Consider the following 16502-nt stretch of genomic DNA (forward strand, 5'->3'; position numbering starts at 1 on the left):
TTCCCTACCAGGGTAGATATGGTATAGGGACTGTTTTGTCTGATGGATTCCACATCCACAAGTCCGGGGCCTGGATCCTATTGGTCAGCAAACCTGGGTCAGCTCTGAGGAGTGGTTCTTTGCAGGGAGAAGACCCACAAGTTGGACGGGACTCTAGCCATAAGCGGATGAGAACATTCAGAAGGAAAGGACCTCTGGTTAAGGTCAGCAGGTCAAGGGGGAGGAAGGGTCCTGTTCCTCTTTTCCTTGCCGATCTGGGTGGTCCTGGTCACAGCTCCAGGTGAGCATTGGGCCCAAGGCTTGGCACCATCTCCTGTCCAGATGGAGGAGGTAAGACCCAGGAGGGTGGATTACAACAGCTGCCTCTGGAAGAAAGTCCCACAAGAGGGTCACAACTAGCATCAGCAAGCAGACCACAAAGGGGCTTCTAAGGGGAGACCCCTCCCCCCTCTGCCACCCCTGCCCCCAAAATCTGCTTGCCCTGAGAAATGTCCCCCTCCTTTAGGCCTCCCCAATGACAGCCAACTCCTCCCCAATCCAAGAGCTCCCTTGAATTCTCATCCCTGCTGGATTCTCCCTCCCTCCCAACCCTATTTCTTGATGAAGTGTTCCCTCTCCTCCATCTTCCCTGCCCCACTGCTGCCTGACCTCCTGCCGGGCTCTGGCAGACAGTTACACTTGGCAATCACTCCGTCTTCTTCCCCAGTGCCTGACCTCCTCCTGCAGGGAGAGTTCCTCCCCCACCCCCAGGTTTGCTCTCCAGCCCTTTCTCTTCTCACTCCCTCTTCTTCTATTTGCCTGGTTTATAAGGAAATATTCATGATCATTGTATGTCAGCCTGCTCTGATCTCTCTGATTTTGCAAATTAAAAGACGTGCACATTCTCAGTGGCTATGGCAGGGGGATGAGATAGGCAGAGGCATCTCTGAGAGCAGATCCCCAGAATGAGGCCAGAGCTGAGAGACAGAGCTGCCTGGTGATTGACTGGGGTGCCTCTCCTGGGAGGCAGGAACAGACTTCCCCGAAAAGAGACGGCCTCCGTGGTACAGGAACAGGCTCTCCCCAAACAAGGGCATCGTGGTAGAGGAATGGGCTCCCCAAAAACAAGGGACCCACCCTCCCCAGTACAAATGCTGCTGAAGCATTCAAGGACCTGGAAGTGAACAGGAAATCCTTCCTCTCCTTCTGAAGGGTAATAAGCATATGGAATAAGTTGCCAGGGGGTGAAGGCCCCTGAGGAAGAGTATGAATAGGGAGGGCAGGATATATTTGGGACCCGTTGGGCACCCAGTGAAACCCTGATCTCTAGTCCTCATCCCCACTTGAAAGGGCTCTGGTTGGGAAGGGACAGTGCCACATCCTGGAGGAGACGGTTCAGATGAGGCCCATCTGTCACCAGCAGGAGGGCCCCTGGGGAGAGGTGAAGAGAGTATGTATGAAAGGCGGGGGGGGGGGCAGGGAGCAGGAGGGCATGGCCACTGATAAAACTGGGAGGCCGAGGGGATGCTGGTGGGCCGTGGCATGTTCCCTGATGTTTGAGGGGGCGAGAATCAAAAGGAGGAAGCCATTTCACATACCTTATGTTTAGGACATTTCAAAGAAAAGTTCTCTTCAACTAGAATGCAACCTAAGAGCAAAGAGAAGTGTCTATTGTAAGAACAGGGATAGAGAGGGGGGGGGTAGGGGTGGAGGGAGAGGGAGAGGGAGGAGCAGAGGGGTCTCTCGAGCTTCCAAGTCAGTCTGCCAGGAGTTCCCTAGTTGGGACCGACCTGAGGCACGGAGAGCTTCCCGGGGTGGAAATGGAAGGGGAGCCCACTAACTCCAGCACTTCCTCAGTCCATCAGAGAGCTAATGGTGAAACCAGGATTGCAAATGACTTCATCAGGGAAGGTAGTCAGATTTCCTAATATATCAGAGAGTGTGTGTGTGTGTGTGTGTGTGTGTGTGTGTGTGTGTGTGTGTGTGTGTATGTATCCTCATAGTAGTTCAGTCTTGTGGTCCAGCTGGATGAGAAGCAGCAACTCTTTCCCCTCTCTCTAGTCTCCACTCCTACGCCCCAGCCTCCACCAAGAGTGGATCCTGAGAGAGGAAGTTCTGGCCACTTTCACTTTCTTCTTTCTTTCCCCCCCAGTCAACAGAAGTGGGAGTTGGAGCCTGGAAACATAAAGTCTCTCTTGCATCACTGGAGAGCACTAACCACTGGGAAGCCCTGTGGACCATCTGTTGACAGTCTGTACATGAATCCAAGCTCACCAAAGACACCCGTTGCTTAGTCAGCCAAGCGTGAATGGGACAAGAATCTAGCCTTGTGGAGGTCCAACTCCTCTTCACTCCCTCCCTCCTGGGTCATGCCTGCCCACCTGCTTCAGGTCAGTGGGGCTCTTTGGATTTGTGGATGGCTTTGGATCCAGGAAAGGGCATGACTCACTGACTGGGGGAAGAAAGGAGCCCTGATGGGAAATGGATTCTGGAAGCATCCTCCCCCCACCTCCTCCAGATTCCTACCTGCCCCTACCGAGCCAGGGGAGGTCTCCCTTCAGCTATTCCGGGCCTGTCCTCTCAGAGGAAGGGTTACAAACAACATTCACTGTGTGAGGGAAAGGGAAGAGGTGGTGGGATTGTCAGCTCCCTCTGGGATAAGACAAGGAGAAGCATCAAAGAGGACAAGAGGCAGAGGAGGCGGGAGTGCCTGACAATCCTCCTTTCTTCTTTTCCCTGCATCACTGACGCATTCTGAGCATGCCCCAATCACTTAATAAAGGTGAACTAGCCCAAGGTTCTGAACCAGTTGTGTGTTGTGGACCCCTCTTGACAGTCTGGTGAAGCATCTGAACCCCTTCTTGGAAGAATGTTTAAATGAATAATAATAAAATACATGAAATCAGAGAGGGAAAAATAATCATATTGAAAAGGTATAAAATAATTTTAAAAGCAAGCTCATGGACCATCTGAAATCCAGGTTCTGAACCTTAGCACTAGGGGTTTTCCTTATTTCACTAAGGGAGTTTGCTTTTTTGTACCTCTTACCACAAGGTAGATTGAGGCAAGACCCCAACCAGGAAATGCTACCCTTTTCTTCACAAGAAGCCTTCATCTGTGTTGAAACACCATGTAAACCATATTTATTCATTTCCTATCAGTTGTTTCTACTTTCCTCTTCCAAGCTTAGCTGGTCACTGAAAGGTGGTTTTCTGCAATTCCTCCTCTACCCTGAGAGTACCTATGTACTCTGGGATGAATGCTGGCTGAGTACACAGGACAGAAAAACCAAATACACACACACACACACACACACACACACACACTCAAACATTCACACACATACTCACACATAAACACACTCACATACCACACACACACACTCAGGAAAACACCAGGCAGGAAGAAACACTGAAGCTGAACTTCTCTCCCCACTAACCCCACCACATAGAACATTCCTCAGGTATTCTATTTCACTGCTCAGCTAGTAACACAGTGAAACACATTTAGTAGAGAGGAAATGTTTGCCAGGATAAATCCGCCACTTGACTTGACTGTGCTGTACCCCAAAAGGACCTGCCTTTAATTTCTTGACTTCATTAAAAGGAAGGAAAATTCCCATTATCCTACTTCTGACACCAACTATTCCACAATACTGTTTATGATGTTCTTAAGTCTCAGAATGTCAAAGGCAGGGCAGCAACTCAAAAATTGGCCTGCAATTGGCAGTAAGAATGTGCTAAGAGATGATGTTAAAGTCATTTGTGATCTTATTATTATAATTATTTTTATTTTTAATTCTTTTTCTGTAGACTTAAGCAGGGTACTATTTGTACCATATTGTGGTTGGCATTAAGTTCTGCAAAAAACCAAAAATCTTTCCTCCACCATGATAAGAAATAACATTAGAATGAATTTCAAAAGGTTTTAGGCCCAATTTTTTTTTTTTAGGTTTTTGCAAGGCAAATGGGGTTAAGTGGCTTGCCTAAGTCCACACAGCTAGGTAATTATTAAGTGTCTGAGACCAGATTTGAACCCAGGTACTCCTGACTCCAGGGCCGGTGCTCTATCCACTGTGCCACCTAGCCACCCCCTAGGCCCAATTTTCTCTCAATCTCTTTCTCTCTCTCTGATACTCATATATACACAATCATATATATATATATATATATATATATATATATATATATATATATACATCCATGCTAACAAACATAAGTGCTCACACTTACACAAATTAGTCTTCAAATATAGATGTCAACCTTCAGTGATACTTAATCCAAATGATTTGATTAAACCTTAATCACTTTAGTACCCTAAAACAGGGGGGTTTTAACCTTCAGTTATATGACTTGTTTTTAAAAATAGATTTAGTTAACTGTATTTCAATATTATTCAATTTGTTTTATGCACTTAACAATAGTCTTCTGAGAAGGGGTCCATAGGCATCATCAGACATCCAGAGTCTGTAACACAACAAAGGTTAAGAAACCTTATTCTGAAAACAAACCAGAAAGAGTCAACAGGAACAGAACAGTGTGATAGAACAGAATCCTAAGATCTAGATTGGATCCCTAGCTACAGGTATATAACCTGTAACTATAGGTACATAACCAGAGCCATAATTAAAGAAGGGGGATTAGGCATTAGCCTCAAGGCAGAGACATTTTAGGGTGCTAAAAAAGATTACTCTGGGGGGCACTTCCTCTTCTGCTCCCTCTAGTCATAGTTACTGTCTCAGGTCCATAACATAGGTTCAGCTACTTCCTTACTCATTCCCCCCCTCCAAACTCCCCAGGTGTCACTTGGCTTCTCAGACTCCCAGGTTTTCATCTGTAAAATATTTATATTACATACTTCACACAGGAATATTATGAAGAAATATGTTGCAAGCTAGAAAACATCATATAAATAGACTATCTCCTCCAATGAACCAAGCCAAACTGTTTTCTAGATTTGTGATGGTGAAATCTTTGTGAGTCAGATCCTTTTTTCTCCTCCCCTCAGTTTTTTTCAGTTCCATGAATCCCTGGTTAATCTAATTCATTCAAGGCAAGGTAGGAGGTGTGTGTGCGGGTGGGTGGGGGGTGGGGATGGCACATTTTGGCCGAGAAAAAGGTTTTTTGCAGGATCCTAAAGGTAATTAGTGAGTCCCTGGTTCACTTATCATAAGGATATCAGAATCCTGCTAAACCCTTTGGAAATCCATCCTTTAAACCTTTTAAAAACCCTATTTTGGCTGGGAAGGCACCCACAAGTACAAAGAATTTCTTACTATGTGTGCGTGTGTATATATTCACACACACATGCACACACACACACACACACACACACACACAATCTAAAAAACATCCCTTTCTGGGAAGACTTACATGACTTGATTCAGAACAAAGTGAACAGTCAAGAGAACAATTCACACAAGGACAATAATATTGTAAAGACAAACAGTTCCAAAAGATTTAGGAACCCTGATCAATTCAATGACAAATCATAATTCCAGAAAACTCATGATCAAACATGTTACTGACCTTCTGAGAGAAAGAGAATGAAAAGGGGGATAAGCTTGGAGTTCATATTGAAGGTTTTGATTTTTTTTTTTTTTTAGATTTTTCAAGGCAATAGGGTTAAGTGGCTTGCCCAAGGCCACACAGCTAGGTGATTATTAAGTGTCTGAGGTGAAATTTGAACCCAGGTACTCCTGACTCCAAGGCTGGTGCTCTATCTACTGTGCCACCTAGCCGCCCCCCCCTTTTTTTTCAATAGACAATGCAGGAATATTTTTTTGCTTGACTATATATGTTTGTAACAAGAATTTTGTTTTTCTTATAGTGCTGAGTGGGGGAGAGAGAGAGAGGGTTGACTTTTTGGGTTGAAATTTTTAATTTGAAAAAAGAAAGAAGAAAAAAAGAGAAACCTTCAGCTTCACTGGGTCAGTGGTTATTTCACCATTTTAGTATATGTTTTGGCTAACCAAGGTTACCCTAGGGGAAAGAGGGAATACATTCTTTAGGCTGGGATTTCCAGAAGTTCTAGGACTAAGGAAAGTATTCTACCCTATGAGGCTGGAGCTGGCACTCTGGTATGTGGGTACAATTCTTAGCATGAATGAATCAAATTAAAATTAAATGGGGGATTGATAGAACCTGCATTTATGAAGTTAGTTTTGGCAGTTGTCTCATGCAAAGTCATCCTTAGGGAGAAACAGGGTGATAATGGCACTAGGGAGACTTGAACTAATGGGCAGTGATTTAGTGAAGCAGCTGCAGGAGGAAGGAGAGGGAAGAATCCCCCACTGTTACCCACTACCTATGCTTAGAGCCTCCCTTCTTCTATACACTCCAGTTCTCAGGACTTACTTTTGTGAACTCTTTCAAGGCTGTCCCTGATGATCAATGGAAACTGATTTTACTTTGCATTTTAAAAATTCATAGAGTGGGGTATGGTATGCATGTGATGATTTTCTAGCTCATGTACCTAAGTCTCCAAAGGCTATCCCCTTGCACACACCCCTAAAGACAACCCCAGGCTCAGCAACCCAATTCACTCAATAAGTACTAACATCCAGGGGATATGCCAACAAAATGTCATCACTCAAAGCCAAGATCACCAAGGGGAGCCTGTGGGCTGGAAGCCAGTCCAGGACAAAGTAGGAAGAAAGAGAAGAGGCTCTTTCCTGAAGACAGCCAAAACATCCCCAATTGAATGTATTGCTGACAGTACTCAGGGGTGAATGCCAGACAGTAGAGCCACCCATGAACTGCCATCACAGGCTCTCTAGAAGAAAGCCATCTTTGCCCTGACAGGTCATCAATGGGAAAGTTCCCTCACAGCCAGTGATCACACTGGAGCTATATGGGTTCATCCAGATAGTTATACTAGATACTTAATAAATGTTGAATTGAATTGACCTCCCTTGTTAATTCACATAGCCCCAAATCACCAGTGCCATTCCAGGAGAAATTCATGTAAGACAGAAACCTATGTAAGCCGACAGCTGGCTAAGAATCATGAGTGGCAATATGAATTTACTCATTACGTGGATATTTGAGGGTACTGCACCTTCTATTGTGTGGCTGGATCTGGAGCCACTGCCATCAAATTCCTCCCATAATTTCTTAGTAAGAACCTGAAGTTGAGAAGTTTCTGCTGACAAAAGGACCCCAACCTTCTATAATAGAAAGCAATTGAGAAAGAATGGAATTGGAAGTATATCTACCTATTTCCTTGTCAACAGATGAATTCCTTATCTGACAAGCTCCACTGGTGGGGGTGGGGAGAGCCCTGAGGATGGGGGCTGCATACTGACCCCCAGTGTGTAAGAATTCCTAGGCTACCCATTGTCAGGATTCATTCATGCCAGCTCCTGACTCAGGTAATCCCTGACAGGACATTGTCCAGGATGTAGCAGTCATTGACCCTCTGACACAGTCATAATTCTCTGGTTGTTTTGTGTGTTCTCAGTCTAAGAATTCAAGTAGCTTACAGACACAAAATAAGACTTTTCTCTGAGACACAAAATACAAGGAAACACAACCCAGCAAAGTTTCCCATGAAGCCAGGCTATCCAGATCTATATTGTCTATAACAAAGAGATTTAACCTGCTTCTCTCTCTCTGCTCTTCCTTCTTGACTGACGACCAACTGCTCTGCCTTTTTATTTTATGTGGTAATAAAGAAGACAGGTGTCCCATTGTTGGCTGGACTATGATAGCCTGGAATTGGAGTTCTCCATTTGATTTCTTATGGTTTGTACCACATGTATAGCTCATACGGTAGAAAGGGGCAACAAAACATCTATGTCACTGATGCTTAAATTCTACCATTAGCATTCCTTTGGGTAAAGTCCTCCTCCCCCCTTCAGTTCTTTTAAAATGAAAATTACTGGGGGATGATGAGTTTGTCAAATCTACTTTTTTTTTTTCAGGTGATCAAGAATGAGGATGAGAGTGTTGATGAATGTTGAAAGAAGGGGAGAGAATGAAGATAAACTTTATCTATTCCTCAGTTTTGCTGAGGCTCCATTCTATGGTTGAGGAGAAGCTTCTAATCCCATCAGAGAGGAAGTTGTGGAACTAAGGCTAAAGAATGAAAAGGATTAGGGTTCTATTTAGGTTGACCTCTGAGGTTCCTTCCAGTTTAGAGGTTCTCTGACTGAAGGTAAGAGGGTCTAGGGAAAGGACAAGAACTAAAAGTTGTCTGTGAGAAGAATAAAGTCTGGGACATTAAAATAAAACAATGCTAAGAAAAGAGGTCAGGGGAAACTAAAGGGGAACTGGATCTGTTAATAGTTCTGAGGGTCCAGGATCAGAACAAGTGAATATCTGGAAGGAGAGGAAAACCAATGTGCTATTTACAGGGTTCAAGAGGTCAGGGTGGGCCAAGAAGCCCCCTGAAATGGTGCCCATTTACCCCTCCACCTCCCCACACACCCCTCTCCCTCCCATGGTTCCCAAAGTGGTATGAAGAAGGGCAAAAAGAAATCCTGGCCCCATAGTCCCTTACCTGTATCACTGGCACATGCGTAGTGGTAGGTTTGGGGGCATCCTTTGTGGCAGCAGCCAAGGGTGGCACCTACTTGCTGGCAGCTGGAACATCTCTTTACATCCATGAAAGAGGGGGAGCAGTAAAGAGGAAAAAAGATAAGGAATTCAGTGACACTCAGAAATCCAAATTTCCTGGTGGGTCAATTATCTGATCAACCAAACAGACTCTCTGGGACAGCTTTTTGTTTTCCTGGAAAATTTTCTTTCTCCAAAATGAACAAAGTGAAACCTGTATTCAAATCCTTCCTTTGACACTTACCTAAATGTAAGGCCATGAAACAAGTTTCAATTTCTGAGTCTTAGTTTCCCTATCTATAAAATGGGAATAATAATGCTTGTAGGTAGTTCCTTCACAGGGAGGTTGTAAAGTTCAAATGAAATGATGAAGGAAAAATACTTTTCAATCTTTGAAGTACTCATTATAATTTAAAGAAGCAAATCTGGATAACTCTGGGAGATAATCTTTCCAAATTATTCAAAAGTTCAGAAGACCAGACCTCAGGATAAGGTTTCTGAGTGGCTGAGATCTTTGATGCTCCCTCTCATCCCCTCAAAAGTTCCATCAGTCCAAGGTCCCCTGCAGTCAGCCACGAGGCAGCTGTCCTTGGGGAACACATGATACTCTCTATGGTCACTCCCTTTGGCCACATATTTGTCCCAAATCACTAGGGCCTGGTTGTTTCCCTCCCCGCTTCTTCCAATGCCTCATTCCTGAGTGAATGACTTTCTTCTCTGGCCTGTATTTTCAAAATTGTCCTGGTAGATTTCTAGGAAGGCACTAATTCATCCTGAATTTAACCTATCCTTCAGGTTTGAAGAAGCTGGGCCCTTCCCTTTTGTCCTGGGACCAAAGTCCATGCTCAGAGCTCCCCACCCACCCACCCAGAGTAAGCCATAGCAAGTCTCAGATGTTTACTGCTGAAACAAGTGCACCTCCCTGAAGAAGGCTTTATTTATCAAGAGAACCAGAGCCCTGCGGATGTCCAGAGGAAGGACAACGCCCCCCCCCCCCAAGCCCTCATCATACTCCCTCCAGAGAGATGGCTAATTGCCAGTGAAACAGCTCCTTATCCTGGGGCTGCTTACTCATACATCTGGATGACTGTCCACCTGACGTGGGTCTCTGGGGCATTAATCTCTCTCTCTCTCCTCCCTCTCTGTGCTTTCTCCCATCTCCTGACACTGTCTGGGACACAGCCTGCGTCATCGGGAAGGAATAGGGTATCTAATTGGGAATTAGCGAGAGTGCAGTCACAATCATCTAGGCAGTTTGGCTGCCTAGATGGAGCTCTTGGCTGGCGGTGGACTCTGTTTCCTCCTTTGTGATAATGGCCCCAAATCTGAGTGGGCTGACTTCCCCAAGCTGGCCAGACCATCTTCAAGAGGTCAGGGCAGAACACATCATTCCCAAGATTCCAAAGCTATGGTTCCTGAATCCTATGGCAAAATACTCCCTCTATAAAAATGATTTTGATTTAAGGGCAGATTGTGAAAACATCATGTCAGTGTTAACACTGCAAATATGATGTGTTTGAAGGCTACACAGTATAAATTCAAATGTCCTGGGGGGGGGGGAGAAATAATGTAACCAGATAAGGTGTATTCTATCCAAGTCAGTACACACACACATACATAGACATATGTATATATAAGATGGGGTTTGTGCCAGTGGAGTACCAGCTGACTCCATGAGGAGAGGAAGTTACTATTGGTACAGCAGTTTAGGCCAGAAACCAATGGGGAAAAGCCTGGAGACCCAACCATAAAAGGGTCTCATTCTCCTAGAGACTAAAAGGAGTTGGAGGAAAGAACTGTAACCTCTTCTGCTGAAACTCAATAACCCAAAAGATCTTGGAACTGATGGGATTGTTTTAGTATTTTATATTTCTGTAAAGGGGACTGACGGAAAGCTGCATTTTAGGTGGAATTCAACTCAAGACAGTGAAATGTGAAGACCAAGCTAATCTTAATACAGTCACTGATTCCCTCTGTAACTTTGGCCAAGCCACTTTATTTCATGTTTCTGGGGAGGGGTGGCATGAGCTCAGGTCACTCAATGTCTCTGGACTTGTCTCTTCATTTTTTAAAATGGGAGAGAAGGGCTGGATTTGATCTCTAAGGGTCTTTCCTGCTCAAAATCCATGAACTTGAAATATCCTCTAAGATATCTTCCAGTTCTAATACTCTGCGAATCTATTATTACATGGAGAATGATCCTTAAGATTTCCCCAACTTGAAGCAAAGTTGTGCTGTGCACTTGACCTGGTGACTGATGGACTGTGGGGAGAGATGCAGTCCAGGGATGTGGGCTTTGACTGAGACCACTCATAAGTGGTGACAACCTATTTATTGTTCGTCTGAAATGTACCAGTCACTGAGAAGAGATGATACTGTCCTGTTTGGTGACATCTCCCTCCTCAGAAAGGTACACAAAAAGCAGAGTGAGCCCGGGGCTGTAAAGTGGTTGCCCACCTGCCCAACAGTCAGTGAATCTTTCTGGGAAACAAGCTGTCTAGGCATATCTGAAAGGCAGATGGTGCACCATTGTCCTTGCCCATGATGAAAAAGTAATCGAGGCCTTTAGCATGGGACAGACCCGTTCCTAGTGTCACCTTTCCAAAGAAAAAGGGAGAAAGGAGAAAAACAGTGGGTTCAGTACAGTTGGCTCCTTGGCAAAAGGTAATTAAATAAAAATAGTCCTGGGGAAAACCTGGAACTGGGGTATATTCAAAGTATTACCAGCCCATGTCTGTCAGCTCTTTCCCCAGGGCATCATCCAGGGAATCCAGCTGAGGCTGCACCAGTCTTTGTTGTTCAGCAGGCTCTTTAGATCCTGCCCAAGCCACCTGGAGTGAGGACACTGGTTCAGTGGGGGGGGGGGGGGGGGGGGAGATTTGGTTCACAGGTAAGCATCCTCTTGGCATCTTAACAAGAAACCATTCCTAAAGAGAGGTTGTTCTTGACCTACTAGCTCTCTCCTTCCTGTGCCAACCCCAGCTCAGACCAGATCTTTCTTTTGAGGGATGAGGGCAAGCCAGAAAATGGGAAAGAAAAATGCTCATTTACATGTGACCTGACTCCCAAGAAGAGAGGGCAGAATCTGATGCTGGGTAGGAAGGTTACAACTTTGGAACTATGGGGAGATGAGAAAGTCCCCACATTTTAATTTCCAGAGGGAAGAGACCAAGGCAGAATCAAATATGAAAGAGATAGTGGGTAAGAAGAGCAGAAGGAGAAATGGACAAACAATTAGAGAGCTGAGGAACATGAGAGAAGGATGAGTTGGGGGAGCCATCCCTCAGCATCATATCTCTGCCCATGCTGTCTTTTCCAAATTAGACTGCAAACTTCTTGAAGAGAAAGGCCGAGTCTCATTCAGTTTCATATCTCTTAAAGCCCTTGGAATAGAAATGCACATAGCAGGCTTTTGACCAAAAAAAAAAAAAAAAAATTTTTTTTTTTGCTAAATTGAATAACTGACAAGAGTAAGAGAAGGAGTGGGCTGGCTACATAAAAATCCAATCACCTTTTTTCTTTCTCTCATCATGAATAAGGCAGGGAATATTTTTTAACTCTTTATCTGTCCTGAAAACCAAATTCCTCCCTTCTACTAACTCATAGACAGGCCCTTGCCACCTACAGACCAAAACATAATGGAGCCAGTCACGTCAGTCTCTTCCACAAATACACCAGTGCCTGTCCTTTAGCTGAGCAGCTGGCCCAACTGTCTCTTGGTGTTTGGGTAGGATGTGGGGGTGTTGGATGCTGCTCCTGAGAGGGTCTTAAGTTATATAGGGCAGTACATGTTGCAACAAAACCAAAATGACTCATGTTTTCCCTTTGGCCTTATCATTGGTACCATGACAGCATTAATTTTGATTGGCCCTTTAAGGGCTATTACAATAAAAGAGTATGACCTCATTTATATGACCCCTTCCTGCTATATCAATATCTCCAATGGATAAGAAAGGTCCTCAGACTGGCTGTGTCTACTTAAATTTAGTGCCGGATAAAAAAGAGTTCCTGAAAGCTCCCTGATGTTGGGTAGAGGTAGGGTGGGATAAGGGCTTGAGAGAGCAATCTGATGGTTTTTATTTTAAAGGTGAGGGACATCGAGGCAAGAGGAAGTATATCATGTTGCAAGGAGAAGCAAAACTGGGAGAGTATCGGGCAATGTGAATTTAATTAGCCAGGTGACATTACCATTCTTAGTCTCAGTTTCTTCCTGTGTAAAATGAGGCGATTGGACTGAATGAGCTAAAGCCATTCCTTTACTTCTACTAGTCTTGGGTTCCAAGTGAACTGGTGGGACAAGGAAACGCTCAACACAGGCTGAGTCAAAGACAGAACAAGAACCCCTGGTCTGTGAATGACTCAGTCCCAGGCTCCTGTAACAAGGCCATACCCCCTGAGTCTAGGCAAGGAGCACAGTGATGGGAATGGAAGCTGGAGAAATGCTCTTTCAGAGGCCAACATCATGGTCTAGGGAGGAAATCCTAAGACTGTGATCAACTCCCCTGGGGAAGAGCCCAAGCCCTGAAAGGAGAAACCTTCTTCTTCTTCTTCTTCTTCTTCTTCTTCCTCTTCTTCCTCTCCTAGCCACCTCCTCCAGAGAGAAAGGGCCTGACCTTGGTGGGTCTGAAGCTAACTCTCCCACTTCCATGACTCTGCTAACATCAACTCCTCTTCACTTTCTTCTGTCTTTGTAATAGCATAACTCCCCTATTGCCCAACTCATGCCAAAAAACTGGTTAATGTCGGTCAGGAGAACAAGCTGCTTTGCAGGTTTACCAAGAGAACTTTCTATGGGTGTCCCGGGGCTCCCCGGGGTGTCCTTCTGAGTCCTACAGAGTGTCTTCCTGTCCTCCAGTGTTTAAGATCTTCACAGAGCCTGGCAGGTTACTCTTGGGGGCTTCAGCTCCCTGCTCACTCTCTCTCTCTCGGGAAGGTGAGGCCCTGAGCCAGGGGGTGCTTGCCCAGCTGGGAGGCCCCCACCGCCCAGCACCCAGTCCCCGCAGCGCCCTCCACGGCCCGTCGGGGGGCGCGGGCACATCTTACCACATCTGAGGCTGTCTTCATCGCCTCCTGCAGGCCGAAGAGCTTCCCGGCCACCAGGTAAACGCCGGCGGTCCATATGGCGCAGCCCTCATGCACCCAGTGCTCCTGCGTGTCCCCGCTGGGCTCCGGCGGCGGCGGCGGCGCCGCTTCGCCCTTGCCGCACTCGTGCTTCCTCGGCTTGTCGGCCTCCTCCTCCTCCGTCCTCTGCTCGTCGCAGCAGTAGCAGCTCTGCAGCCTCCGGTAGAGGCCTCGGGAACTGGACCTCAGGGCGCTGGGCTTGGCGGCGTCGGCGGCGGCGTCCAGCCTGGGGGGCTTGGCGGCGCCGGCGGCGGCCGGGCAATGGCTCTCCGGGCCTCGGAGTGTTCTGTCCAGGGGCGGCGCGGCCTCCTCCCCCGGCCCCTGCAGCCTCACCTTCTCCTTGAGCCTGGACTTCTTTTTGGGCAGGCAGTCCTCGGGGTAGTAGGGCCCGCAGAGGTCCCCCAGGTCCTTGTAGTTGGCAGGGTTCTGGCAGAGGCAGCAGACCAGGCAGGCTGCGCTCAGGGTCTTGGAGACCACCGGCCCCAGGTGCATGGTGGACGAGAGGGGCAGCGCGGCCCGGGCCTGCAGGGAAGCCCCCCCTGGGAGGGTGGCTAGGGCGGAGGAGGAGGTGGTGGGAGAGGCAGCGGAGGAGGAGGAGGAGGAGGAGGAGGAAGAGGAGGAGGAGGAGGAGGAAGAGGAGGAGGAGGAGGAAGAGGAGGAGGAGGAGGAGGAGGAGGAGGAGGAGGGGGAAGGCTTCTCCTTTCGGGGCTTGGGCTCGTCCCCGGGGGAGTTGACCACAGTGCAGGTGGTAGTGAACTCGTCCTTCTTCTCCACCCGCACGTAGGGGGAGAAGGGCGGCGCCCTGCTGTCGGGCCGCAGCCTCTTGCAGGAGATGTACTTGAGCCTGATCTCGGGCTCGGCGGGGTCCGGGGGCGGCGCGTGCTGCGGCTGCCGGCGCCGTTTGGCCCTGCTCTTGCACGGGGAGGCCACGCTCTTGGCCTTGCCCCGAGTCAGCCTTTTGCGCTGCCGTTTGGAGTAGCCGCCGTTGTACCCGGCCTGGCCGGCCGGCTGCTTCTGGGCCCGGGTCTGCGGCTGCGGGGCCCTGCCCTCGGGGGGCTCCGGGCCCTTGTCCTCCGCGCCGGGCTTCTGGCCTCCGCCCCCTTCCCCGTCCTCCCCGCCGGCGGCCGCCCGGTCCCGGGGGGCCAGCAGCAGGCCCGGCGCCAGGTGGGCTCGCTTGTCCAGGGGCAGCTTGGCCAGGCCCAGGGCGGCCGCCTTGCCCTTTCGGCTCCGCTTCTTGGCCGCCAGGCCCGCGCTCTTCGCGCCATCCCCCGCGCCGCCGGGCTGCGGCTGAGGCGGCGGCGGCGGCGGCGGCGTCCCCGGGGCCGGGCAGGCCTCGGCCCCGAAGCAGTCGGGGGGCGGCTTCTTAGCGCTCATGAGCTTCCCCTTGAAGGCCCTGCCGTTGGGGTTCCTGCATAGCGGCTCCGGCCCGGGGGCCGCGCCGGGGCCCGCCGCGGCCTTCTTCAGGGCCCGCTCCTTGTCCGGGAGGGCCGGGCTGAGGGGGCTGCCGTGGGCCGGGGCCACCACGGCCGCCGCCGCCGCCGCCGCCGCCGCCGCCGCCGCCGCCGCCGCCGCCGCCGCCGTGGCCGTTTTGCAGGCGAACTTCTTGAGGCTGGGAGAGGTGATCTTCTGCACGATGGCCTCCAGCTTGAGGCCTCGGCCCTTGCGCGGGGGCAGGACCTTGGTCTTCATGGCTCCCTGGAAGGCCGCCCGGGAGGTGATCTTGATGCAGACGTTGGGGGTCTCCGGGGGAGGGGCTTTCAGGGCGGGCTCACAGGCGCCCTTGGCGGCCTTGGCCTTTTTGGGGCTGGAGATCCTCTTGAAGAGGTTGGGGGGGGCCTCGGCCTTCTCCTCCTTGACGCCCCCCGCGCCGCCTCCGCTGCGCAGGATCAGGTTCCGCTTCTTGGCGGGAATCGGGGACATGAAGGTGGCCTTCCTCTTCAGGGAGTGCAGCTGGCGCTCGGGCAGCTTGCCCCCCACGCTAGACGCGGCTTTGGGGAGCTTCACCCGCCGGGTGGCTTTCCCCTCCTTCTGGGCCCCGCCGGGCATCTTGAAGCTGGGGGGTAGGTGGTTATTAGGCAGGAGCTTCTTGGCAGTTTTGCAGTTGGGCAGCCTCCCTTCCGAGGGCCGCCTCCTCTTGGGGTGGAAGAGCTCCTGGGCTTTGGTCCGAGACCGGAGAATCATGGACCTCTGGTCCTTGGCCGGGGTGTCTGGAGACTCGGCCTCCTTCATCTTGGGCCCCATGGAGCTGCTCTCTGGGGCCAGGCTGGGTACCGGCAGGGCTGCGGGGTCACTGGGGCTGGAGGCCACCTTAGGGGACAGCTTGCCCGCTCTCTTTCCGGACTTGAAACTGGCTCTCTGTTTCGCCCCCAGCTTCTCCGGTTGGGAGGACGCCCCGGTGAGGCTCGGCGGATGGGAGCCGGGGGTCCGGGGCTCGTTGAGGGCGGTGAAGGAGCGGGTGCACATCCTGGGCAGCCCTTCGGCCGCGACCCTCCCGGCAGGCCCTAGCTGGCCGGGCCCGCTGGCCCCTTCGGTGTGTCCCTGGGGCTGTCCGGGGCAGGGCTCGGGCAAGGAAAGGTCCTTGGGCAGGTCGGGGGCTTTGCAGCCAGACTCCTCTCCCTCCGGCAGCCCCCTCTGAACTCGCCGGCTCCGCAGGCTCTTCCCTCGAGGCATCGGCCCTTTCTTGGCCAGAGTGTTCTCAGGCAGTGCCGGCTTGTTGAGCTTGCCGGGCAGAGGGGCGCTGGGGGCTATATTCTCGGCCGGCGCACTCTCGCTTTCCGCCGCCCCTTCCTCCGGCTTCATGTGAGACAGGGAGGACTCAAACCAGCTCTTCACCTTGGACTCTGT

General features: G+C 49.7%; 1 protein-coding gene across 8 annotated transcripts in view; it reads right to left on the reverse strand.

Moving 5' to 3' along the window:
- Window positions 1-268: 268 nt before the first annotated feature.
- The window catches only part of RAI1 (retinoic acid induced 1), a 294145-nt gene continuing 277911 nt past the window's right edge, over window positions 269-16502 (reverse strand). For 7 of the 8 annotated variants that reach the window (XM_074208584.1, XM_074208582.1, XM_074208578.1 and 4 more), the window contains 3 exons: window positions 13581-16502; window positions 8482-8575; window positions 614-1627 (listed from right to left, as the gene is read on the reverse strand). The exon at window positions 13581-16502 is cut by the window's right edge and continues 2947 nt beyond it. In XM_074208584.1, the coding sequence (XP_074064685.1) occupies window positions 1551-1627; window positions 8482-8575; window positions 13581-16502 (3093 nt within the window). In that variant the 3' untranslated portion in view covers window positions 614-1550. Of the gene's footprint in view, window positions 366-613; window positions 1628-8481; window positions 8576-13580 lie in introns of those variants that run through there. The other variant, XM_074208585.1, reaches the window with a different exon arrangement.

Source organism: Macrotis lagotis, chromosome X (assembly GCF_037893015.1).
Source record: "Macrotis lagotis isolate mMagLag1 chromosome X, bilby.v1.9.chrom.fasta, whole genome shotgun sequence".
NCBI lineage: Eukaryota > Metazoa > Chordata > Mammalia > Peramelemorphia > Peramelidae > Macrotis > Macrotis lagotis.